A 26,151-nucleotide genomic window follows, 5' to 3' on the forward strand; every position below is an offset into this window, starting at 1 on the left:
TTGTTTACATTTTGTTATATAATACAAAGTGCATATAAATGCAAAATATGTACTCTTGCACGATTGATATTCTTACAGTAAGTATATTAAATAATTCAAGTTTATATTTACTTATTTACACTACGTCTCTCTTCAGTTGATGTAGTGTAGTGCAGTGTCGAATGCTATGATGTAACGTTAGTAATAATATATGTATATTATATATACATACATATATATATATATATATATACAGAGTGTCATTAACCGATTAAATCACCTATCAAGAGCAGGTAAAATAGACCGAATTAAGTCGAAAAGTCTTATACCATTTTGCAGTTTACCCAATATTTAATGAGATATTAGATCTAAGATAGCCAAATAAACGCGTTCGTCCGGCCTACTACAACTGTTTAATATCTCGTTAAATATTGTAAACTGCAAAATGGTATAAGACTTTTCGACTCAATTCGGTCTACTCTACCTGCTCTTGATAGGTGATTTAATTGGTTAATGATGCATATATACAGGGTGTTTGAGAAGTAATGAAAAGTTTTGTCGTATAGGGGTAGAATAGACTAAACTGAGAAGGAAAGTCCTCTATCATTTTACAATTTTCGCAATAGTTAACGAGATATTAATTTATAAAAATATCAAAATTTTTTCGCTCTGCGCACCGCCAAATACAAGCGGCTGGATATAATCGCCCAATTATAACAATAAGCGGCAATGGTCGTTGCTAGACAATGGTAGAGGACTTTTCTTCTCAGTTTAGTTCATTCTACCCTATGCGACAAAATTTTTCATTACTTCTCAAATGTGTACAGCATGTGTATAGTTACAAGCTCGACAATCAATTTCTTGCAGTTCAAATTATGAACGAGATATAATGCACATGAAAAATCGTATATAATTAATTAATATCCCATAAACTTCACGTTTTGACATAATTTATATCATTCTGAATTAATGGGAAGAGTATATACTATTATAATTTATTAAAGTTTATATATATTATCTAGAATGCCTTTTGCTCTTAATTATTGATACATGCTGGGTGGCCAAGATTGTCGAGAAAGCATTTTCGGTGGCTTGAAACAAGCGACTAGAGAGAAAAGAATGGACGTTTTCTCGTTATTTCGTTCGTTCTCGACGCGCCGAAGGTGAGCACAGCCGATTGATGGCGCTAATTACGTACCTATATAATTCTTACCGCTGATTCTATGATACAATATTTCATGTCAATATATTCCAAAATAAAATATAAAATATCTTATAAACATATCAGAAACTTATTATTTTGATATCTTTATGTTAGTACTTTTATATGAAAAATAATTAGAGGAATTATATTATGTGAAAATCATGTAATTTCATTTTAAAATGTAGAGGTAATTTTCAAATTTTTTTGTTGCTTCCACTTAGAGAAAAGCAACGTAAAATCAAAATACATCTTCTAAACTGTTCCACCTTCATCTGACACATATCTTTTATATTTTTCAAAAAATTAGTTGGAGACGGTCTGTCTATGTGTTACACAGACAAGACCTGTATTCATACTTCATAAAAATAATGTGATACCATTACTTTTTACTAATTTTAAAAATAACGCGTTGTCATTTTACCGTTATTTAAAAAGCAACGATTTGTTTTTAACTTTTTTGTAATGCTAAAATAATATAGACATTATAAATATATAAAAACTACATTATTTAATAATTTTTATTTAATATTGATTGCAACAATCAATATTACAACTTGAAACTCTAAACTAGTTTCGATTCATTTTCTTTATATTAAACTTATTTAATAAATCTCCTATATAGTTCCTTTATATTAATATTTTTGTTTCTTAATAAATGCTTATCTTTAAGAATTTAAATTATAATTTACAAATTTCATTAAAAATTTTTATTAAACATTGTAACATTAACCTTATTATTAAGAGCGCATTCGAAATTTACTTTATTAAATAATGCAATCTGTTATAGATATAAAGACGACACGTGATTGAAATAACGATTAAATTCGTTTTTGTAAAAAAAATTATATATACATACATATACACATACCGAATTGAGAAGTAATATGCGTTACTTGTAATAACACCGTTACCCCTTTATCGTTAACGTTCCTTTTTTCGTGAATTGTTTTTATCGTTACTTCAATCACTTGTTATCTTTATATCTATTCAATAGATTGTATTTATGATACACATATATATACGCGCATGCATGTGTATAAATATTTGTAATTAATTGGCATTATATACATATTTTTTTAAATATATTAAACGCGAAATTGAAAGCACAAACTCGGTTATTGTTAATTGAATAACGAAATACAAGCGCGTCACAGCTATGCAGGCAGGATTATTCTCTGTGCCTGCTATTTTATAGTAATTCGAAAAGTTCTCGGCCTGTGTCTCAGAAATGACGCCACATCAATATCAAACTGCTATAATTTTAGACAAGCTTGATACTGCACAGAGTTACTGTTAAAATGTCAGATAGTTCATTGATTTCTCTATATGGTCATGTAAAGCAACCAACTGTTAGCTTCATCATGACAATGCAGCCGCTCATATTCTTCAATCGTAAAATTCCATGAATTCCGCAAGATTGAATCTGATAAAATACAGTGCTGATTCTAGTTGAAGAAATTGGAACCAAAAGTTGGTTATTTTACACGAAACAACTGATGAAAACAACTTGACTGAAACAATGTAACAATGAACGCATCTGTCTGAAATTTTAACTCTCTGTAGCCATGGTAAGATTAAACTTTTTTGAGATAAGGGCTGCGTTTGTTTTTCACACTCACGCGCTGTGAGCTTCATTCTATCATTATTGCTCGGTATTTGCGGACAAAAAATAGAATGAAGCTTACAACGCGTAAACATGAAAAATGAATGCAGCTATAGACTTCGTTTGACATTTATGATGTCATTTCTGTGCTGAGAAATTTTTGAACTATCCTTGTATGTCTATGTCTAACTTATAACTATATTTTTATGCTGAGGATGATTACATTTAAAAAACGTAAGAGTTGAAAGAGGAAGACTAAACTTCAGTCAGGAAAAGTTCAGTTATACGAAAGTGGAAGGAACAGTAATATTGAGTTATATACAGCGATATTCGATACTATACTTGATGATATAATAATTTAATCGAATCATAAATTTTGTGACGTCATAATATTATATGATCCGGCGGAGCATGCTGATTTTTAGAGAGTAGCAAGTCCTCACAATACTGGCAAATACTGTCAATTTTAGTTTTTAAGGTAAAGGTACAAAGAAAAACGCATACACATTCGTATTTTTCTAGTTGATTGCTTCGCGCGACTTATATAGGGTTGCCACAGAAAATGAATTTTGAAAACCCCTTATTTTCTGAATTTTCCAGATGACAGTGTCAGAAAACAAAATTTTCCGTAACCAATATCAAATATGTAAATTTTAACATTTAGAAGCAGATATTAAATTTATATTAAAAAAGCATTTTGTGTGTAATTAAAAATATGCATTTTGAAGCTTGGCAACATAATAAAATCATGGGATACAAATTCAAGCCAACAAAAAATAAAAATGAATAAAATATCTTAACTTTATTAAAATTGTTTTGACTATTTTAATTTGAATTTTATAGTTTGAAGTAAAAAGTATATTCGATAGAATATGTAAATTTTATTTTTAGTTATAACACAAAGCTTAATTTAAGTGAATTAAGTTTTGTATTGAACTATAGAGAAATTAAAACAAAAATAAAACTTGACATTGTAAGCAATTTCTAATTTCTACATTTAAAAAAGGATTACATTTCATTCAATATGTATAATAACTGATGCGCATGATCTAGTGTATAGTTTAAAAGATTAACTAAGAAAGATCAATATTTTATAAATATTGGATACATTATTTAAAAAATTATATTTGGAATAAAAGCATATTTTGAAGGAATAGCGCAAAGCTCAAAATTTCAGACTCTTATATTTTTCCCTGACATTTCCAGGTTTTTCACAGTCCAATTTAAAATGACTTCCCGGTTTTCTTGGTCTGTGGTAACCCTATTATCCCTTATAAAAAAACGAATTGCAAGAGACATGAAGATTCTATAGAGATCTATCGAGACTTAAAAGGACGGAAGAGAAAGCGAATAGATAAAATTGTCACGTAAGAGATTGCAGTCTTTTAACAACAGATAAATTACAAATCATGAGTAAGTGTAGAGTGCGTATTATATTAAAGTCCGTAAAGTTCATAAAGTGCTTAAAGTCCATTCTACAATAGGCAGTAGTAGTAGTGGATTAAGGAGTAGGCGTAGAAATTAACAAATCATAGTCGAATGTGAGGAAGATAATTAACTGTCATTGGTCGATTTCTACGCCTACTCCATAATCTACTACTGCTACTGCCCATTGTAGAATGGGCTTAATACAGATAAAGTGTTATCGAGAAAACGATGCGATGCCTAACATTTATATCGTAAAATTATATTAGACCGTCGTATCAAAGCGTCAACTGTACTAAGCATAGCGAGTCGCGCATTTACATTCGACACGTTCTCGGAACGAGTTTTGAACGAGTTTACAAACGAATTTGTAAAGTCTGTGGGCGCACTGACGCTAGCAACATTGTGATAGCAAAATACTTTGGTCTGCGACTTCGCCGTCCACTTGGCACAAGATAAAAAAAATTCGCGAGTTACGCGACGTACACACAGCCCTTGATCTGGTCGAAGTGACTCTGTTTTCCTTTCGGCTCTAGTGCCAATTTTATCGAGAAGCCTCAAGAGAGATAACAGACTTCGATGTATGTTTCGCCATATTTCTCACGGCATCGGGGATCTCGTCATAACGGTCGAATTATTGAATAAGCTATCGCGCTCGTTTGCGATCTCGTGAGAAAAGTCATTTATACGACTCTACTTGGATCGCGCGCGCCGGCGTGTAGTATGTGCGTTTAACGTGCCAACGATTTTCTTCGAAGTCGTTTAAGCATCTCAGGTACGTAAACGTGGACGAAATTTGCACTTTGTCGCGCGAAGCGACTCGTTTCAGCGAGCTATGATACCAGCTCTTGGCGAGTGACTCTCTTTGCTCCTAAAATGAGATTTTTTCCGCTTATACAGCACATATCTATATACAAATTCGATATTTCAACTTCCGATCGTTGTTAATATATTATAAATATAAGAATGAGTCGTATTATATTTTATCAATCAGCAAGGAGGAAAAACGCGGGATGGTGTTGATGGTACTTCGATACAGAAAAATCAAGTGTATACAATGCAAAATTGCGTACACTTATCATCGATGGCGTGTAGACAATAGGATTTCTTTCGTTCGATAAATACCATTCTGATTATGTAGATCATAAATGCGAGTCATTTTAGAGATGTCGACACAAAGCGACTAAACAACATTATCTCACATCAGGTCCGACGGCGGTCTCTGAAACGCAATACTAGCTACGGAAATACTGCACAGGCCAGCCGTTATAATACCCATGCATATGTAGACTGACGTAATTAGCCAGAAGGCAAATAAATATAGTGTCTTATTGCAATACTTCCCTAATGCTGGATCATAGTTTGGCTCATATTCCTTGTATACCCACATAGAACCTGTAATTAATAGATTTATAAGATTGTGTTCTCGAAAATACCTAGTACAATTAATTTACAAAAACAATCACAAATTACACAATAAGAACAGTTTCACTGAAACTTTTATTGAAACACAAAATTGTTCTCTAAAAATTCCTAGATCTTTTTAATAAAAATTGTTTTAAACGTGGAATTTTTTAAATGTAATTTTGAGATAAATTGGAATGCAAACAATTCGAACAAATTGTGTACAAATTGTATGTTAGAAATGTATATGTATATATGGATTATTCCATCTTAAAACATAAATGGCTTTATTCATAAATAGTTTGATCCTTTTTAGATGTATAAGAAACTTCAGCTTTTTTTTTACGTAGAATTTAACATCACATGGTGATTTTGATATCTTTATGGCGAAGTTTTTAATGAACTATCATTAAAGAATTTAATATAAAATTTGACCAATTTCTAAATTACGATTTTTTTAAACAAGACTCAATAAACAACGGTTTTTTTTTTATTAATAATTGGGTTGATAATCATAAATTTTTAATTATCGAAGCAGGATTTAGGACACTGAATCCAGCTTTGCTCAAACTTCAAGAGTGACCCAATATGATTGATGAATTTCATCTTTCATGATGGAATATCCTATGACTGAAAATTTGACACTGTCAGTAAAAAGTGAAAAAATCATAACAATATGATTACCGATAATGAACCATCCTAGCATAAAACAATTGATCAGAGTTTGTGTAGGCGATTGTCTGATCCTTTCCTCATCTCTTTCTTCTTGACGTTGCCGTACTCTAGCCGATAAAGTTAATAATTGCTTAAATACTCCAAATCCACCGCCTACCAACAAGTATACGGGAATGTATTCACCCTGTGGACAATCGTAAAGGTACAATCCACCAATTACCATCATACAAATTGGTACCACTATCGTCACTCCAAGAATGATGGTACATCCAACTGGAAAATGATGGTTTCACATTTTATATCCAGTTATTAAGGTTTTCTTAAAGTATTTTGTTTTCATCCTCTCATCTACTGTCGATATTTAATATGCATATCGACTTACTTGTGCCTAAAAGCAGGACAACGATATTTTTTAAAAAATCAAATATGCCTTTGGATATTTTACGGGCTTCTCTCATACGACCAAACAAAGAATCATAGGACGGTGGTGGTGCTGAAAAAATTACAGAGATAGACATACTTGATTCATACATACATGGACTGAATGTCTCAAAGGTGCATTTGGAAAGACGTTAGTGCCATTTATGTTATTCTAGCCTTGTTTTATATCTAAAGAACGATGAAGATACAATGACGTTACTAGCGTTAATAGCATCTACCAGAATGCATCTCAAGTATACCATTTTATTTTAGTTTACGACGATCGGATGAACAACAAGGGCAAATCGATGGACAGAGCAATGTAAGTGACGTTTCCGAATGTAGCCATAAATATGCACACACTATAAAGGTCTGCGGTAACGTACCATTAGGATCTATCGCCTCCTCGTATGAGGGTGGTGCACCACGTTCGTTGGTCAACGTGGAGGGATGGCCGAGAGGTAAATTGATATTATGGTAGGATGGTGGCGGAGTGCAGCAGGTCGATGTAATCTGCGTGCTTGTACCGGGATTTATGTCCTCCACCGTTGCGGTGGGAGCATTTGTGGTACGGCTTATCGAGCTCAAAGGCATTTCTTCCCGTGCAACGCCGGTTACCGTTCTGTTCCAATACATAAGGCCTGCTTTCCCGACAGATCTGAGGATACCAGCGTATAATCACCCTGTCGCTGTTTACATTAGCGAATACCAGCCTTTATAACCTAAAAACCGCGCACGTTCGAAAGTTGTTTGCCTCCCCTCAACCCGGAGAGGGGAAGCGCGAATTGTAAGAAGGGCCTCGTTCTTGCGGTATCCGAAGAATTTCCGACTCACATTTATGAGTCAAACGAGGAACGGCGAGTTTCTGAAAGCGTTTCGAAACGAAACTCCGAGATACAGCGTGTTATTTCCACGGTATGGGAAACAATTTGGGGTAACGTTTTAATTGGTCAAAGAGCTGCCGCCATGTTCAAGACGAAATCCCCAAAAGTGTTTGCACTCGAAACGGGACATATATATATTCAGGCATTGAAAAGAGAGAGAACGAAGATGCTAGTATAAAAAGTGCAGCAACGCAAACAGGGCAGGGTTGCCAAGTGTAGGGCTTTTCCGCCAAAATGGCGCCTTGAGGTAGTGGTTTGGATTGTCGATGTCAAAATAATCGAATGCGAATCGCCCCCCTAGGTTTTGCAAAAGATCTTGGTGAGATTACAACTTTTCTGAACAAACAGGGTACGGTATCACTGACAATTGATATCAAATATGGCAACAAAAAAGATCAATGGATTATATGTGCCTTTTAATCAGTTATGTAAACGAAATGTATCTATGGTAAATACTGTAAAACGCACATATGCAACCACGGATGAAGTTGACAATCAGGTTACTCATACTGGTCAGGTAAGATGTCCTTAGTTTATTTACATAAAAATTTTAATAATTATACAGTTTAGCAACTGCACCTCAAAAATTAATTAAATTAGGCTTGCTCGACAGGTTCGCACTTCTGCTAGATTTTTTTGTTTCAAAAGCATATTGAACAAGCTCAATTTCATTGATTTTTGAGATGCAGTAGCTAAACTATAATTACCAAAATTTTTTTATACAAGATATTACCCTATTTGTTCAAACGGAATTTATATAGACCAGTAATACATACTTTTTCAAATTTATAAAAATATATTTATTATGCTTAGTTATTAGTTGATTATTAGATACGTAATGACCTTTCCAGTAAACAAATTACTTGCAATATGATAATAGAAAGGCAGTAAATGTGCAACAGATCCAATATCATTTGTATCTATATTAAAATCATATTTTACCAACAGATCTACCGAATATAGGTTGCATTCTATAAAGTACATGATGTATTATCTTGTCTTTGTTCACTGATTATTAAAAGATAACATGATACATCATATGCTTATGGATCATAATCGGACTGCATATTGTTGCCAGAAACAAAATATGTTCTATTATTTTAGATCAGTTTTTTGTGTTTGAATTAGTATATACTTTTGGAATTTTTTAAGTGAGACATGTTTGATATTTTACGAAAATGAGAAAAAGAGTTTTAAAGTACAGTTTAGTGCAAGAATAAAAAATAAACCTTTCTTAAATATTCAATTGATTACAAAATGGTAGTCAACAAATTCTGCTCAATCTCTATAGTCAATGTATTATATTTTGTAGTATTAGTGAATTTTATTTTATTTCTGCTGGCATACTATCAAAAATTAGTAGTAGATATTATCACAATCTGTTGTATGTGTTCATTATTCGAGTTATACTAAAATTGTAAATTTTCTTGTATTTTCAAGATTGTTGGTTGATAAATATATAAATAGAATAAATTTAAAAGAAACAATAAAGTGCCAAAGTGAGCTGACACTAGTTGTCAGTATGTATTCTTTATACATAAAATTTTATTTCACAATGAACAATAAAAATGTATACATTTCGACCCTCATTCGAGTCCTCTTCAGTGTACAAAAGAAAATTAATTAAATGTAAAAGTCAAACATGTAAAAATAAAGTAACATGAAATGTAATGGAGTTAGTACAACAATGATAACTAGTATGACAATGATAACAGTCTTGACAATCATGCTAGTTAATTTATTATATGTTTTATCCAAAACTTTTCCTTTAAAAATTATGAAAATATATTTTAACTTTTTAGTAAACTTGATGACAAGATTTGACTTGAATTAGGACATTACCACCACATTATTTCATGTTACTTTATTTTTATATGTTTATCTTTTATATTTAATTAATTTTCTTTTGTACTGAAGAGGACCCGAATGAGGGTTGAAACGTATACGTTTTTCATTTATTGTTCATTATTGAATAAAATTTTATATATAAAGAATACACACTGATAACTAATATCGGTTTACATTAGCATTTTATAGTTTCTTTTGGATTTATTCATATATGAGGCTTGTAATTATTTTATTTTTTAAATAAAATAAATTGAATAATTTTAATCATCATGAACTTATTTTTAAGAAGTATTTAGAATTATTTCAAATATTATCCTTTGTAACATCTTTAATGAATACTATATTTTTCTTTCTTTAACTACATATATATTGTCATGCCTTTATTAGGTATTTGAGAAAGACGACTATCGATTAGTAAGATTTTTAAACAGGCCAAAAGAAGTTAATAAAAATTGGGCAATTAAATTGATAGATGAAGTACCATCGTCTCCTAAAAAAGATAGAATTGTAGCTTGTGATGGTGGTGGAGGACCCCTTGGACATCCTAAAGTTTATATAAATTTAGTAAGTTACGCGCCGAACAATTGAATAAAAATTTCTGCGAAACTATTATGAATAGTTGCCAGGTGGCTGCAACATCCCATTAAACGAAATGTCAACTCTGTGATCAATAAACTTTAACCGTTATTAATTTAATAGCTGTTATAATCTTGATGTTTTTGTATTATGTATTGTCTACAATACACAGAATAAATTAGAATGAGAAATTGACCAATCGCAGTCGAATGTGAGAAGAATAATCGACTATGGTTAGTTAATTTCTTACTTTACGTATTCCTTGTATTGTAGACGACGCGTTAGAGTTTTCACCTTTAAATTGCATTAAGATGTAATATGATTATGTCTTGATCAGAAAATGCGATAGTGATGGGATACCCTATAATTACTATTTTATGCTTTTATTAACTGTAAGGAGAATACTTTTATTTTATGTATTTCATTATTTGCTATTTAGTAATAATTATTTAAATATTAAAATAAATAGCATATTAGATTATAATAAAATTTTATTTCTAAAAAAGATTAAACTTATTTTTTATTGTTTTATAGGATAAACCAGGCAATCATATCTGTGGTTATTGCGGATTACGATTTCACAAAGAAAATCATTAGATGATGTATGTATATGAGTAGTGTATATTATATGAATTGTTAATTTAAAAGATATACTTTAGGATATTACGTTTGTTGTAATAAATGTACAAAATAAAACTGACAGTTTAATTCAAATAAAAAAAACTGTTGTATCAATGACTATGTTTCCACCGAGGGTTAGAGTTGGATTAGAGTACAAGAACCGACCAATCACAGGCGAGTATTCCCATCTTACAATCAAATGAGAGAGGAATGCTCGGCTGTGGTTGGTCAGTTCTTGTACTTTAATCCAACTCTAACCCTGTGGAAACATAGTCAATTTAAAAAGTAAAACCCAAGTGGTATACTATTTTTAATTAACGATAGCCATTGGGAAGGACTGTTTTAGGAGAAAAATGCGGTTCTTATTGACTACTTAATGACTCCAAGTGAGACCAATTAGGATGCAATTTCTGCAATCAGTACTTTGCTTTCCTTTCTGCGATTGTGATTGGTCTCACTGTTCCGTTCCGTGAAAACGTGACCATAGCACATGCGCAGTTCGATACATTATTTCGATGTGACAGGTTTTGTAACCTCAATTGTAATGTACTTTAACAACAAATATGTCGCTTTACGGGACTAGGCACGCCACTTAACTGTCAGATTCTTACGTTTTATGCAAACACGCGTCGAATGAGCATAATTTCATTGAGATTGAAGGTGAGGAGCGTCTTCTGGTCAATTACCTCTTAAATAATGTATTTTGTCTGTATGTCCCTCCATATGCTACATAATATATGATTAAAAAATTGTCATTTTTCTTAAATTTGTAGAAAAAGAATGGAAAAATTAAAAAAAAAAAAGAATATATTTTAAGAGAACAAATTCCTGTATAATTTCTTATATTATATAAAAAATGCATTTTAAGATTAATATTCCAAAATTTTAATTGTTCAAAAGACATAGTTTATTTTCTAGAAAACTTTGTTTTTCGAGTTTTATTGTTATAGCAAATGAGCGACATGTATGTGCAGACATACATACGTTTTAAATACTTTCGTTATATTTAGGCTGTGTTCGTTTATGCATATACTTTAAACAGTTGCAATCATCATTCTGTCTTTATTGTTTTATTTCGTTTATTGGGCAAAAGAGTCCACACCGAACACAACCTTTAATATTCAAATTTTACATTTCTTATACTCTGTCTCAATAACATATTTAGTTATTTTATTCTTTACAGATACTGAATGTTAAAAGAAGTTTAGAATGATGAAAGTTTGCATACATATGTTTAAAAAGGTTCAAACACAGAATAAGTACCATTTCTAGTATAAAAAAAAAAATGAATAATCTTTCTGGACAATTCCGCAAGACAACATGGGATCCCTTCCTCATAATTTCTCAGATAATTGCTGTACAGACTATCATGTATCTTTGTCTTGGATTCTGGATTTGGATTGTTGCATCAATGTTGGAGTGGACAAAATCATTGGATTATGTGTTTCAGTATAAAGAAATACATGTTCGTGACTTCGGAGGACAATTAATTATTGTTATGTTTGTTTTGAATGCTTTTATAGGCGCATTTGCGTTATGGTGGCTAGTGCAAAGAACAAAATTATGCATGGACTTTGCGTGTACAGCCCATTGCATTCATTTGATTTGTTGTTGGGCATACAATGGAACTTATCCGACATCTTTCAGTTGGTGGTGTTTGAATCTTGTATCGTTAAGTATAATGTGCGTCTGTGGAGAATTTCTTTGTATGAGAACAGAATTGCAAGCTATACCTTTAAGTATGAATAGCCAAAAGATAGCCTTATGAGAGGCTACCAGATTTGTCAATTGATAAAAGATTAAACTTAAATAAATCTCTTTAATAAATATATGTCTATCATCAGTGTTAAAATTTGTTAAAACTGCGCATGCGCACGTACACACACACATACACCCTATTAATTTAAATTTTAATGTGTCAAAAAAAAATTTCATAACATTTTGAAAAAATTTATATAAATCAAGCATATTAAAATATTTTTTTGATCTACTATCTGTAAAGAATTCCATCCAACTGTATGGAAATTGGCTTTTTATTGAATTGACTAAATTTTGAATATGTAATTTTTATCATTCTGAATAAATGTTTTTATACAACCAACCTCTCTTCCTATAGTTATAGTTTTCGTGCTATAAGTCATAGATGGTTCAGATTCAAGCCATTTTTTTTAAATTAAATTTCCATGCATTTTTGATATTATATATTATTATTGATAGGCAATAATAAATGATTTATTAAGACTGTGCATAATGTGAATCAATTATTAATACACATCAATTATTAATAGATATACATATAATAAATATATATACATATACATACATATATGTAAATTATTGATGTATGCGTGCGTGCGTGCGTGTACATTTTTTAACAATGCATTTTAAACAAAAATATTAATGAGAATCTTAAACTTGCGAATAATTTTTTGCGAAAAATAATGCCTCAGATCTCCCATATTCCATGCGGACGTTATCTTTGATCATTAAACTTTTTCATGCTGAGCTCAGATTCTTACTTGAGTATCAGTCAGGTATCATTAGACAAGGATAACATGACATCCGGCAGAACGGCTTAATATTTATCAGTCACAATAACGAACAATTATAGTGAAAAAATGTCCTTTTTCAAGAAAAGATATACGTAAACAATCATAAATAATTATAAATATCGTTTAATCGACTTTTTGTTTTACTGAGGAAACACTCATGAAAGGATGTAGAAGGAAATCTTTTTTAAAGTTTCTGTTTCGATAAAATTACTAGACATTTTATAGATATTTTTTTGTTTTATCGAAGAGACAATTTATAAAAGATTATTTCGTTAAAGACTTCTACAAATATAAATTTAAAATTAATGAAAAACGCACTTATATGAACCAAATTGGGCGTTTCACAATTTTTGTGAATTTGCTATCAAAATAACACGCCTGTTTCACATAAGATGCAAGCAGAGATCGTATTGTTATACCTTGGTGTGCACTGTGTAAAAAGTCGATATAATAAAAACAATGATGAATTGAAAAACTATGTAAGAGAAAGATTAACAAAATGTCAATTGGGTAGTTATACGTGCGACATATTGACATTTGCAAAAATGTCGCAATGGCCATTTTTCAAGTTTACTTATTATACTTGTGTGTATATGTGCGAGGCATATAAATTATTCTGTATATGTTTCTCACTGATCATTCATGCGGAATTCTCGTGCAAAATCAGAGATGGACATCCCTTTATAAAACTTCAAATTTCGCGCAACTGTTCGCACAAGTGAATTTATCTATTAGCTTTAACGCGATCAATTTGAGCAAAATCTTTAAATTCTATCTCGTTCTTTTATTATTCTGTTAATATTTCGTCATTAGAGTTTTAACGGCAAAACTACTCTTCTTACATCAGGGAATGTAAACTTTACTATATCACAAAATTATTATATGAAAACAACTTTGTTCTTTTATATCTCAAATTGATTTTATAATACTTATAGTATAAAGTTTATCATTTGCAATAAAGGAATAAAAGTGACTATTATGTATTAAAATCGCATTATGTCGCAACGACAACTTACGTTTATTTTGTGTGCTTGTGTAAACTTCATCACTTTACTTTGTGTCTCCGCACAAATTCATAAATCGAACAATGACAAGAGCAACTACAATTACTATATGCCAGCTTATGCTATTGCTTCAACAGCTTCGGGCCTCCTAAATTTGACATTATGTGAAAAGGAATTACTAAATTTCCGAGACGCTGTCGATCAACGAATACTCTGGGGTTTAAAAGGTATGAAAGATTCTTTCGATTCATAATCATAAATATTTAAAATTAAGTACTTAAGTTTAAAGTCCAAAAATTTAACTAAAAAATTATTAGTTGTACGTTTTAAATTTTTTAATTTCGAATCGTTCAATTTTGTGTCTGCTAATTTAATTATAAATTAATATCAATTGAAATTTAATTGATATTATATGTTTTAAACTATGATATAACATTTAAAGCTATTGTTCATTTATTACTACTACATCAAATTGTGACGTCAGAACCGAAAAAATACACAGTAACAATTTTTGAAAATATATTAAAATAAAAAAATATATTTTTTGATAAAATAACGCTTATAAAAAAATTATATAAAAATAGAGCGTTCATTGATCTCTTTCATCTGATTGATCGTAATAAAAAATTAATAATTTACAGATTTTAATATGTCGATTTACAGATTTTAATGTGTCATTCAACATTATCAGGATTGATCTAAAGATGCACAAAAAGCATAAAAAATTGTTAAATTTTTAGTCAATTTAACTCGTGATATTTTACTGCGATAGTTCAATAGTGTTGCGTTCAAGACTAAAAAAAATTCAACGCGCAATTAAAAATTTACAAACGTAGTATATAAATTCACATACAATTATATAGAAGCACCCGAGATCCAGCTTGACCGTTACAGCATGTTTCTCATCAGTATTTATCGGTTTAAATTCTCACAGTCCAATAAGATTTGATATTGTCTAATAACGTAGTTATTTTATAATAATCGTTATAAAATATGAACTTGTAACAAAATAACTAAAATCAGTCATAACAACAGAGGAAAGTGATATCTTTTATAAGGAGTAACTATAGATAATAACAGATCTGAAAGACTGTTTTTCAAAATCAGTCTAATTTATCATAGAAACATTGATTAACTATTATAATAATCAATAAGAAATACTATTTAATATTTTTTCTAATCTTTAATAACATTTGTCTACCTTTATTTTTAAGTGTTGGATTCTAGCGGTGAATTTCGACCAGGTTTTCTTTATGGAAATAATTATTGGCTGGGCAGTCGTAATCAGTGCTTCGATACGATGAATACTGTTCCTCTACAGATTTCAGAGCGACATTTATTAAATAACACGCTGTATCGTGATCCACAAAAGGAGATTCCACCTTTTAAAGTGAATTACTTTGCTGCCCATTTTAAACATAATAGTACTGTTCAGTATCATATTAATATACTTACCGAAGTAAGTTTATATATCTTGTAACAATAGATAACTATAATAGATAAAACTATACAAAGTTTAAATTATAAATAGCACAAAAAGTAAAAACCATACTATTTTAAGCTTATATCGCTATCTTCAGCTCTGTAATCGTGAATGCAAAATGAATCGTGTAATATTGATGCCTATATAAAACATAAAACAATAAACTGCCTTTTGGGAATTATCTCTTCTTTAAAGTCTAAAAAGAGTGGCCAAATTTCGCATAAAGAAAGATAAATTGAATTATGTTATAAAGGCTCGATAGAAAATTGTTTTTACATATAAACTTGTTTCTAATATATGATGCATGCATACGTGTATGCACGTTTTGCCTAGCTGCCCCCCCCCCACTTAACCAAATCTTAATTTTTAAAATTGTATAATAATGCGCTATTTATGCGCTATACATATTCGCAAATAACAATTTTTGCGCTCATTCCGTTTAGCTAAAAAAAAAATTTTTTTTGTGGGGGGCTCAGTAAGCAGCAAGTCAGCCTCCCCACCTGTTAAAAACAATCGAATTGGAAAATTGAATACACACAGGATTTATGCGATATTTATGCACACAGTTTTAAATTTTGCGCTGCAACCTTAAGGCACTTCCCTCTTGAAGCAAACAGACATATTTTTCACAGCGCATTTGGAGGTGGTAACACCACTAATGTGCTATTCTAAAAACTTATCAATCAACCTGGTATATCTATATAAAAATCTATGTTTTCTTTCTATCGGCCGTTTTAAGCAGCGATGAGAAATGGAAGTTCTGCATATCACACATAATAGTGTATTTTCAATATCGAAATATATTATACAGACATTTTTTATTTCAGGATCTGATTATACTTGGCCTCTGTTTACCAGCATCATGCTCTGCAAATGACATAAGTTTTATTCTGGAAAGAATATTCCGTGACAGAATTCTTCTAATAAGTGACCTTTATTCTGCGGACTTTAAACTGATTCACGTCAAAAATCTACAGGATAGTTATGACTGGCTCACTAGTGGTGTTGTACCTTTCATTTGGTAATTCTAAAGTACACAGTTGATAATATATTAAAATAATACAAATATCGTCTTCCCATATATATAGCATGTATGCATGTATCATACATTAAAAACAAGTTTATATATTTTGAAAACAATTAAATCTAAAGCGGAAACATATATTAGAGAGCTAGTTTGCGTGTATATATTTATTAATTTTATATTTACAGTGTTATTTTACTGCTTTCTATTTTTATGGTAATATTTGGAACAGTATATGATATATTTGTGAATCAAAAATGTTCAAATGAGAAGAATAAGTTTAACAATAGTAAGTATCATAATATGTGTACAAATTAGTTCGGTCCGTTTTTTGCGTTCAAAAATGCATTTAAAAATTATAAACAACAAAAAAAAATATTTATTCAAAATAAATGTATATTTAAAAAATAGAACACCTTATAATCTTTAAAACTGAATCTTTTGCATTCTTTTCGTACGACTTACCATTTCGGCGGTACAATCATTTGAATATCATAGCCACGTTTTTCAAACTGTCAATTTTTGAAACTTAAAGGTAAGCATAATTTCGTGAAAACATTTTTTAAATTTTTTCCTCAAACATTGTTTTATTTTTTTATGTCTGGAAGGTATGTAAAAATTTTCAAAAAAAATTAAAAATGTTGATTTTTTTGGTGCCCGATTTGACGTGGAATCTCCGATATAATCTGTCATTAAGTTCAATTATTTATTCATTTATTTATTATACTTTTATTAATCATTTATAGTTTATACGAACATTCTTAAAGTCAAGATTTTTATATTAATTTTTTATTAAAAATTATTGAATTGTGATTTAGATGAAAAAACTATAATTGAGGAAATGGAAATTGAAAGAGCGTCACAGGAAAGTAGAATTGGACAAATATTAATATGCTTTTCTATTTACACAAATACAAAAATAATATTTAACACGAAATTGCATGCCGATGCGCTGCCTGTTATTCATGGCTTAAAATTTCTAAGTATGTTTTGGATAATAATGGGCCATGTAATAGTTTTTCTGGCAGACTATTTAGGTAAAGTAATTGAAAATAATATGTAGAAAATTAATATATTGTCCGATTTTTATTCATTATATATAACAAAGATTGTTTTCGATACGCAGATAATAAAGTGTGGTGTTGGAAATACGTGTCTAATATAATTATAATCAATATACCCATGGCAGTCGACACTTTCTTTTGTATAAGCGGACTTTTGTTGGTCTATTTTTATCTAAAAAATAAAATGGAAAAAGATCGAATACAACTACTTACTTACAGAGCAAAGATAAATGAATTCTTTGTCCTTGTAATAAAAAGATTTATCCGGTATGTTCTCTTTATTATATTGATAAAAAAACAGTAATAAATGTAATAAAGTAATAAAAACTACACTGTTAGAAATTTTTGTGAGAATTTTTAGAAATGTGTGATAAAGTTTTATGCACACTTACCGCTTCTGGAATTTACTAAATAAGAACAAAAATTTCAGAAACAGTAACTGCATAAAGCTTCAGTAGAAAGGTAAAGATTCACTCCTTCAAAAGCTGCAAATCGCATTTGTGCGCAATTTCGTAAATTTCATATAAAATTTTGAGATCTGTTGCACCTTCATTCATCTATATGTTGGTGTAATTTTATAAAATATCAGTAACATCATTTTTTAAATTATTTTAGCGATCTAAAAAGTAGATTTCAAGCTGTAAAATACTTTTTCAAACATCTCGACATGACGATTTTTGACGAAGTTATTCTATCTTAAAATTTGCCTATTTTTGCAGGATGAAACAAATGAGCCTTTAATTTTGTTAAGCAATGTAATTTAAAAATCAGTGAAATGCATGTAATATATAGGGTGTCCCATAATCAGGTAAATTATGGGACATTCTATATAATTAATGTTACACATTTAACAGTAAGCCAACGATGTTTTTTTTATGCATATTACAATATCATTTTTAGACTGACTCCGAGTTACATGATGGTATTAGCAATATGGCTATTATTCTCGATTTGGTTTGACAAGACCTCACAATTTTTCATAACCGAAATGCCGCACGAAAATTGTTCAAAGTACTGGTGGAGAAATCTTCTCTACATAAATAATTTATTTGGTTTTAAAACAATGGTACAAATAAATTTGATTTAGCACAAAACTAAATATGAAAGCATATACCATGTATAAATTCTTCAAATTCTTTTTTCTGTTAAAGTGTATGAGTTGGTCTTGGTTTATATCAAATGATATGCAATTCTTCGTGATCGGAGTAGCACTGTTAATTTTGTCGATAACGTAAGTTATTTTATGATTACATAACAATGCATATATCTTTGAATTAAATATCAATTATAAATTCCAGATACTTTTATATGGCTGCCTTTATACTGGGTGCACTTTTAATAGGTTCGATAGTTCTCGCTGGTTATTTTTCGTACCTTTATGAATATGTTCCGACGTAAGTTACATAGAAATTGTTTATAAAGGGTTAATTAAAAGAGCATTTTTCTCGTTATTGCAGATTGGATGAACAATATAGGCTTATAGATGAATTATATTTTCCATCATGGATTAGAATAAGTCCATATATTGTTGGAATGATTACAGGCTATATTTTAACACAATTAAACGGAAAATTAATTTTGAAAAAGGTAAAGTTTAATTAATATTTTATGTCTCACTTGTACATATTTAACATATATTACATTAAAAAGTTGAACTACTTCCAAAATAACAATATGCAATATATTAATTAATTATTTATAAATAGTGTAACTATACATAAAGAAAATAATATATTTACGTATAGCCTAGTTCTAAATTAATTATATTATTTAATTTAATTTATTTAACCATATTCTAATTTAATTCAACGTAAATTTTAGAGAACTGTAATTTTATGTTGGTGTCTTGGTATTGCTTGCCACATTATCACGATGGTTAGTGTTTATGACCGACACATATCCATTCTAGCGGCCTCTATTTACGTCGCGGTGTACAGAGTCCTTTGGGCTGTAGGTATAGCGTGGATCATAGTAGCGTGCCTTACTCAGAATGGTGGTTAGTAATATTATTTAATTAATCTTTACACTCCAAATCTGCATAAATAAAGTTTTATTATATATATTAATTTCATAGCCCGTATATTAAATTAAATTTTATTTTTAATTTACATTATTTTTGTAATTGCATTTAAAAATAAGTTAGTTCTTTCTTAATTAAATTATTAAAGTCAACGGGCTCAAAAAATGAAGTAAAGGCTTGAGCATGAATCTGCTCCTAAATGATAAATTCGGTTTATTAAAACTTAGCACAAATGGAGTGGTATTTTTATATTTTAGATTAGAATAAAATATTTAATTAATGATGAGTGTTAAGTAGTAGAGACCGGGACGAAACGCCAAAAATTACGTGATATTCTTCGCAATATATTAGAATAAAATTAAATATTTTAAGGAATTTATTTGCTCTCGTAAACCCTTGTCTCTCTTTATTAGTTTAAAAAACTTAACGAGCCTTCTTATTAATATGTTTTAATATTGCAATATTATAATTTATAAAAATATGTTAATTAATGATTCAATATTTGATTATTACAGGCATCATTTGTCGAATTTTATCATTCAAAGGTTGGGTTCCTCTTAGCAGACTGTCATATTGCGCTTATCTTTTAAACCCAATTATTATACACTCATTTCGTTTGCAAAGTGAAATATCTTTTCACTTTGAACTTCTATCCTTGGTAAGTAAATGAACATTTAAAGTTCCGAAAAGTATAATTTGTTATTATCTCGCAACTTTTTATTTTCAGATACTTTTGGTTGTAGGCTATATTATATTTATTTATATCTGTTCTTATTTATTATCCTTAATAGTTGAAACACCGTATAACTTGTTAATGCGGAAAACCATGCAAACTCGGAGTAGAAGAAAACATAAATGATATAACAGTGAGAAATTATAATTTAGCATACAAAATTGTAATGGATCTATTTGTAACACAATGAACGCGTTCAGCGGACTCAACAGTTGAATGAGCGCTCGCTGTTATTGTTGTATTCTTCTAGATCTAAAATTCTGATTGGACAATACGCGCTCACTCAACTTTTCAGTCCGCTGAATACGCCCATTGATAATAAATGCATATAGATATGTATATAGTAATTATAATCGCTCGTTCAGAGATTTTGTGCGCCCTATATTAAATAAAATTTATTTTAAAACGACACATACTTATATAGATTTATATTCTCAGTTTCGATAAAGCTTAAAACTTTACTAAAATTAAATTGAAAATAAATTAATATGTTAATGGGGAAGGTTCCGATTGCTTCACGCACGATTGCACACAAATTCCCTCCCCTATTGGCCAATTTTCAAGTAGAGATTTCAAGCTTAAAAATGCTTTTTTAAACATCTCGATCGATTCGACGATTTTTGACGAAGTTATTTTATCTTGAAGTTTGCATGTAGCCACTGAACAAAATTAAAGACACTTAAAATGAGCGTTAAAAAAACCAAACTCAAATTTCACATATCTCCTCCGAGAAGAACGGTTGCGAAGCGATGTACGAAAAAACTTTTTAAAGCCATAACAAATGTTTTTAATTGTAAGTAAAGTTTAATATTTTCTCTTTAAAATTTTTATCATTATATTACAATTTTTTTCACTGAATAATTTGTAAGTGAGTAATGTATTATGTATAGTCTTTTCTTTTCTCTGAAAATTTCTAAAAATGTTGCTGCCGGTATTAGCATTATATCCGAGGTGTACCACAGGGAGGTTACACCAGGTTACACGGTCGGATTTACATCTCGTGTGCGTGCGTGTGTGCGTGTGAGTGCATTGGGTGAAATGCGTGGGTAACAACAAATAATTAAGTTAATGCGAATTTTATATCTTATAATGCGCGTCTACATAAAAATAGAAGTTATGTTTTTTTTAATGCAGATTTACAGCTCGTTTTTATCAAATATAATATGTAAGTGCATTTCTGTAAGTTTCTGTAATTAGCTATAATTATAAAGACTTTGAATACACTTGGAACTTTTCCAATGGAAACAAGGACAGTGAACCACTTTCTCCGAATTGACTTTATAGATCATGAAATTACACATTAAAATGATATGGGTAACGCTAAAATTAATAAGAAAATTGGAGAAAAAAAATGAAAAATTCACTTATTTCAGCTCTTATACATACCTGTCACTTGAGGTTATAATTAACTTATTGTAGAAATTCTGTAGGTCGTACATACCAAATGATACCCTCGCACCAAGCATCGTATGACGTGCACAAATAATCCTTTAATTAATGGCTCACGCCTCTAGATAATGAATAGGAGGATTAGGAGGACGATACGGCGCACACATAATCACAAATAATCCGAAAGACCCCTCTTTCTTAATTCAAATAAGTCAAGCGGCCAATGATAGCCGCGCGTGGTCTTCCCGCGCTACTCGGGCCAATCACTCGGTATAGTGACGTACCAGCGGGAGCGTCGCATCGCGACAGCGCCTCAGGAGGCTCTTAGTGGAACTAGGACGGACGGGAGTCGGTAGAAAAGAACAGACCTGAGCGCCGCAGTTAACGCCTGCAACGCCACAGTGTGTCTGTGTGCGGCAGCTCTGATCTCTGTGGAACTTGGAAGGCAGTGGAAGGTTGGAGGGATATCTGAGAAAGGCTGGCCAAGTCTACTCCAAATACAGTCTACCTCGTTTACGAGGACCAGCCGGGGGGACTAGGATCAATAAAATACTAAAGAAGAAAAACGTGATATTTATTTAACATGTCGATCGATCATAGTGGCAAAGGTTACACTCCTCTTCCACAAAGTCTAAGCAATACTGATACCGAAGATGAGGAAGAACGTATAACTCAACCTAATGATGTTGCTTTCAAAGCTAATAATACTACTATAGCGGTAAAAGAATATATTCTATATGACTTTAATTATATCTCTGCATGTGTATATGTGAAATGTACTGCAGAAATAATGCACATGTCATTACAATTATACCTCTATCTGTAAATATTTTTGATATATAGTTTTGGTAGTTATACTATTTAGTCTGGGTAGCTTGAAATCAATAAAATTGGTTTTATTTGTTGTTTTTTTTTATAAAACGAAAGAATCTAATAGAAAAAGAGCGTTGTTCTACTTTGTGAATCGAGATATTAATTATTAATTGTTAAACTTAACAATTATTCAAGTTAGGAAACAACAATGGTATAGAGACACGAGAACATGTGAATGAGGGTAGAATAAATATTTTCTGCTTTACTGCTATGCCTCCATAGTCTAAACCTGTATCTACAATGGATTTTTAAGCCTTATGTTATAAGAAATAGACGAATTACAGTCGATTATTCACTTCTTATTTGACTGTAATTAGTCAATTTCTTATGGCTTAAGGTTTAAAGCATCTATTGTATATCCAGACTAAAGGCTTCGAACATTCTGGATAGATCAAAATAATGACATTATTTTAAAATACTTGTAAAAATAGACTGAAACTTACCCATGCAAACCTTACCTATTTCCCCTCTCATCAACAATCGGTAAATAATCGTAAAATGAAAATATGCATAATAGGCTTTTAAATCTATTTTTATTTCACGTGTTCTTTACAATTTAACTCGTGATATTACTGCGGTAATTTAGTAGAGCTTGCATTTCAAGTCTGAAAAAATCCGGCATACAGTTAAAAAAAACTACATATATAAATTCATATGCACAATTATACAAGCATCTAAAATCCAGCTTTGACTATTAAGGTTTGTTTCTCATTAGTTCTACATTTAATATCTCATTCTTTTTTGTTTAGGAATTACATTCGAATCATGAAAATGGGACGTTTCATCCATTGGATGAAACACAAAATTTAGAAAATAATACGAGAAACAGACAAAATATAATCAAATGTTATCAAGATGATATACCAATAATGGTAATTGAAGGAAGTGACCAATATGACGTTTGGAAAAGAAGAGATATATCGCCAATGAGGCGCTTTTGTTTATTTATGTCTATATTATTATGCATTATTACGATAATTATTTTTTTATATGTATTACCTTGTGATAGTTCAATGATTTGTTCACCAATTATTGAACCACATTCGTCTATATCGTGGGATAAAACATTGCAAGATGTAGGTGAGTTTATTAGTGTGAACAACATATTGCTATTGTAATGTCCACGCCTTGCCGCCACCTAAAATTAATACATTATGACATTCTATGATATTTGCATTAGATATTAATAAAATTATTTAATTAAATATAAAACTATTATGAAATAATAATACATGATAAAAGTTAGTAGTCAATGAATCATCTTAATTTTGTCCTTAACAATTAAGATGATAAAAATTAAGATCATTTATTGACACACTGCGCACTTTCACACTTATTTACTCACTCACTTACTCATTTATTCATATAATTTTAGTATATTAATTCAAAAAACTTTTGTTAAATATAGAAATATATGGGCCTATTACTGTAATACCTGGATCTTCGTATAATCTAATATTTCTTCTTCATGGTGAACAATATAAAAGAAATGATACAAGGGATGAAATGACTCGTCAGCGGCAGATACCTCCAGAAGGAGGAGGAGTCATATCTATGCAAGGAAATAATGGATTACCATTATGGCTGGTTCCATTAAAACGATTGCCTACTATTATAGATTGTACTAGTATTGACATTGATCAATCTGGAAAACCAGACTGCATTGTTGCTGGTGAACGAGGCCTACTCATTAGCATAGAACCGATCGCTGGAACAATTCATTGGAGTGCTACAGCTCGCACAGTCCCTAGATTACCAGTTATTATACCAGATATTAATGCCGACAATATTGAAGATTTATTGAGTATAGCAGTAGATGATGCAAATATATCATCTCTTGTTTTTTTATCTGGCAAGACTGGTCAATTACTGGAACATTATTCAATTAATAATTGCATTCCCACTGATATATATAATCTTGTTATTAATGGCAATATATCCTATCAGTGTTACGACAATGCAAAATGTACGTTATTTTTAAATGTTTCTCTCTTTATGTTTAAGTTTTTATTTATATTATTAAAAAGTATTTATTTGTGTGTTGCAGATGTTACAAAATTTATGTCTTTAAAAGGATTGCTTCATAATTTAAAAATAACACAAATACATAAAAACTTTGCAGACTCTACGGTATTGCCACGATTATTCGAAATCACAAAATCATATGAAAATGAATATAGTTGGAGACCTACTCCTTATCATCATTTGACTATAGAAAACGAAGGAGTATGTCCAGGACAATTTTGCCGTACCAATATAAATCTAACTTTGCAGAAATTAACAAACGAATCAATAACCCTATGGGATCATGTGAGTTCGAACACATTTGCATCGAAACCAGTGTTTTTTGTAACTTTGAATAAACTTTATACTACTGGATTTGCTATTAAATTTTGGCAGTGGATGGATTTACCGTTAGAATATACAGAGAAAGTAACTATAACAGAACAAACACTTGTAGAAAAAGTTCTTATAGTTTTTGTGAATTATACTGATATTCGCATTAACGCTAGTCAGTATGATGTAATACAATTGTGTCATAAACTTAATTGTCAACCAAATTTAGATTCGCGAAAACAATTTACTTCCATTGAAATCAAATACATCAATAACAATGAATTTCCAGAATTGATAAGTTATTGGTCTTCATACAACACGAACTCAATTTATACATTAATTTCGAAAATACAAGTAATAAGAATGGATTCCATAATGTCTAATTTAATACATGGAAATGTTTAATTTTGTCGTAAAACTGTCGTATTTTATGTTTTAGCATGTCTGATTTTATTTGCATGTTCTGTTACTTAATGATGATTTGTTTTGCAGTCGTCAATCATCTCAAATAAAATATCTCTTTCATAAAAGAAAAAAATAGAATATCAAATTAATTATTAATGAATTTATTCAACAGATATGAATTTCATAAATTTTCTTAATCCTTTTGAAATACAGCAATTAAATTTTATGTTTTAAACAAATATATTTTTTGGAAATTTTTTAAAAACATTGATTAAAAAATCAATATTAAATAATTTTTTGACGTCTTTTACAAAATTTGAATCAAGCATGAATAGTTATGATATAAAACATTTTTTATTATGTAGTACATATTATGAATTGTATTGTTAATTTTAAATTTTTAATTGATCTGAAGTCTAGTCATAAGTATATTTTAATTCTCTGACTTTTAAATTCAGTATTATTGACTAACAATAATAACATATAAGTTAATTATTTAATATTTTAAAACGTACTGATTAAATTTATGAGAAATCTATTACAAACTGAAATATTTAATTAAAGCAATTATGTATGTATGATATAATTTGTATATATCTTTAATGTAGTATAATGTATCAAATAAATT

The 26,151-nt window shown here is 30.1% G+C and overlaps 5 protein-coding genes and 1 long non-coding RNA gene across 6 annotated transcripts; 5 read left to right on the top strand and 1 right to left on the bottom strand.

Moving 5' to 3' along the window:
* Positions 1–4,307: 4,307 nt before the first annotated feature.
* On the bottom strand, positions 4,308–7,383 carry LOC108774201 (uncharacterized). Its single transcript, XM_018540251.1, has 4 exons — positions 7,097–7,383; positions 6,673–6,783; positions 6,300–6,563; positions 4,308–5,606 (listed from the first exon to the last, which is right to left on the bottom strand). The coding sequence occupies exons 1-4, from the start codon at positions 7,344–7,346 to the stop codon at positions 5,410–5,412; spliced, it is 822 nt and encodes a 273-aa protein (XP_018395753.1). The 5' UTR covers positions 7,347–7,383; the 3' UTR covers positions 4,308–5,409.
* On the top strand, positions 6,656–7,443 carry LOC108774203 (uncharacterized). The gene is made up of 3 exons (XR_001940721.1): positions 6,656–6,861; positions 6,984–7,171; positions 7,367–7,443. It is a non-coding gene; the product is annotated as an uncharacterized LOC108774203 (long non-coding RNA).
* Positions 7,444–7,543: 100 nt separating this feature from the next.
* ND-13A (NADH dehydrogenase (ubiquinone) 13 kDa A subunit) lies at positions 7,544–10,631 on the top strand. Its single transcript, XM_018540252.1, has 3 exons — positions 7,544–8,111; positions 9,830–10,006; positions 10,553–10,631. The coding sequence occupies exons 1-3, from the start codon at positions 7,974–7,976 to the stop codon at positions 10,613–10,615; spliced, it is 378 nt and encodes a 125-aa protein (XP_018395754.1). The 5' UTR covers positions 7,544–7,973; the 3' UTR covers positions 10,616–10,631.
* A 1,223-nt stretch (positions 10,632–11,854) lies between these two features.
* On the top strand, positions 11,855–12,435 carry Sys1 (Sys1 golgi trafficking protein). Its single transcript, XM_018540285.1, has one exon. It carries the CDS (start codon positions 11,925–11,927, stop codon positions 12,405–12,407), a length of 483 nt encoding a protein of 160 aa, XP_018395787.1. The 5' UTR covers positions 11,855–11,924; the 3' UTR covers positions 12,408–12,435.
* Positions 12,436–14,187: 1,752 nt separating this feature from the next.
* LOC108774229 (nose resistant to fluoxetine protein 6) lies at positions 14,188–20,923 on the top strand. Its single transcript, XM_018540286.1, has 13 exons — positions 14,188–14,422; positions 15,410–15,654; positions 16,506–16,699; positions 16,891–16,991; positions 17,521–17,739; positions 17,829–18,033; positions 18,667–18,832; positions 18,918–18,997; positions 19,065–19,160; positions 19,224–19,353; positions 19,588–19,762; positions 20,302–20,444; positions 20,514–20,923. The coding sequence occupies exons 1-13, from the start codon at positions 14,188–14,190 to the stop codon at positions 20,643–20,645; spliced, it is 2,121 nt and encodes a 706-aa protein (XP_018395788.1). The 3' UTR covers positions 20,646–20,923.
* A 1,448-nt stretch (positions 20,924–22,371) lies between these two features.
* On the top strand, positions 22,372–25,523 carry LOC108774191 (uncharacterized). Its single transcript, XM_018540234.1, has 4 exons — positions 22,372–22,626; positions 23,531–23,861; positions 24,190–24,747; positions 24,829–25,523. The coding sequence occupies exons 1-4, from the start codon at positions 22,492–22,494 to the stop codon at positions 25,521–25,523; spliced, it is 1,719 nt and encodes a 572-aa protein (XP_018395736.1). The 5' UTR covers positions 22,372–22,491.
* Positions 25,524–26,151: the final 628 nt, after the last annotated feature.

The sequence above is a fragment of the Cyphomyrmex costatus genome, unplaced genomic scaffold (assembly GCF_001594065.2).
Source record: "Cyphomyrmex costatus isolate MS0001 unplaced genomic scaffold, Ccosl1.0 scaffold24, whole genome shotgun sequence".
Taxonomy (NCBI): Eukaryota; Metazoa; Arthropoda; class Insecta; order Hymenoptera; family Formicidae; genus Cyphomyrmex; species Cyphomyrmex costatus.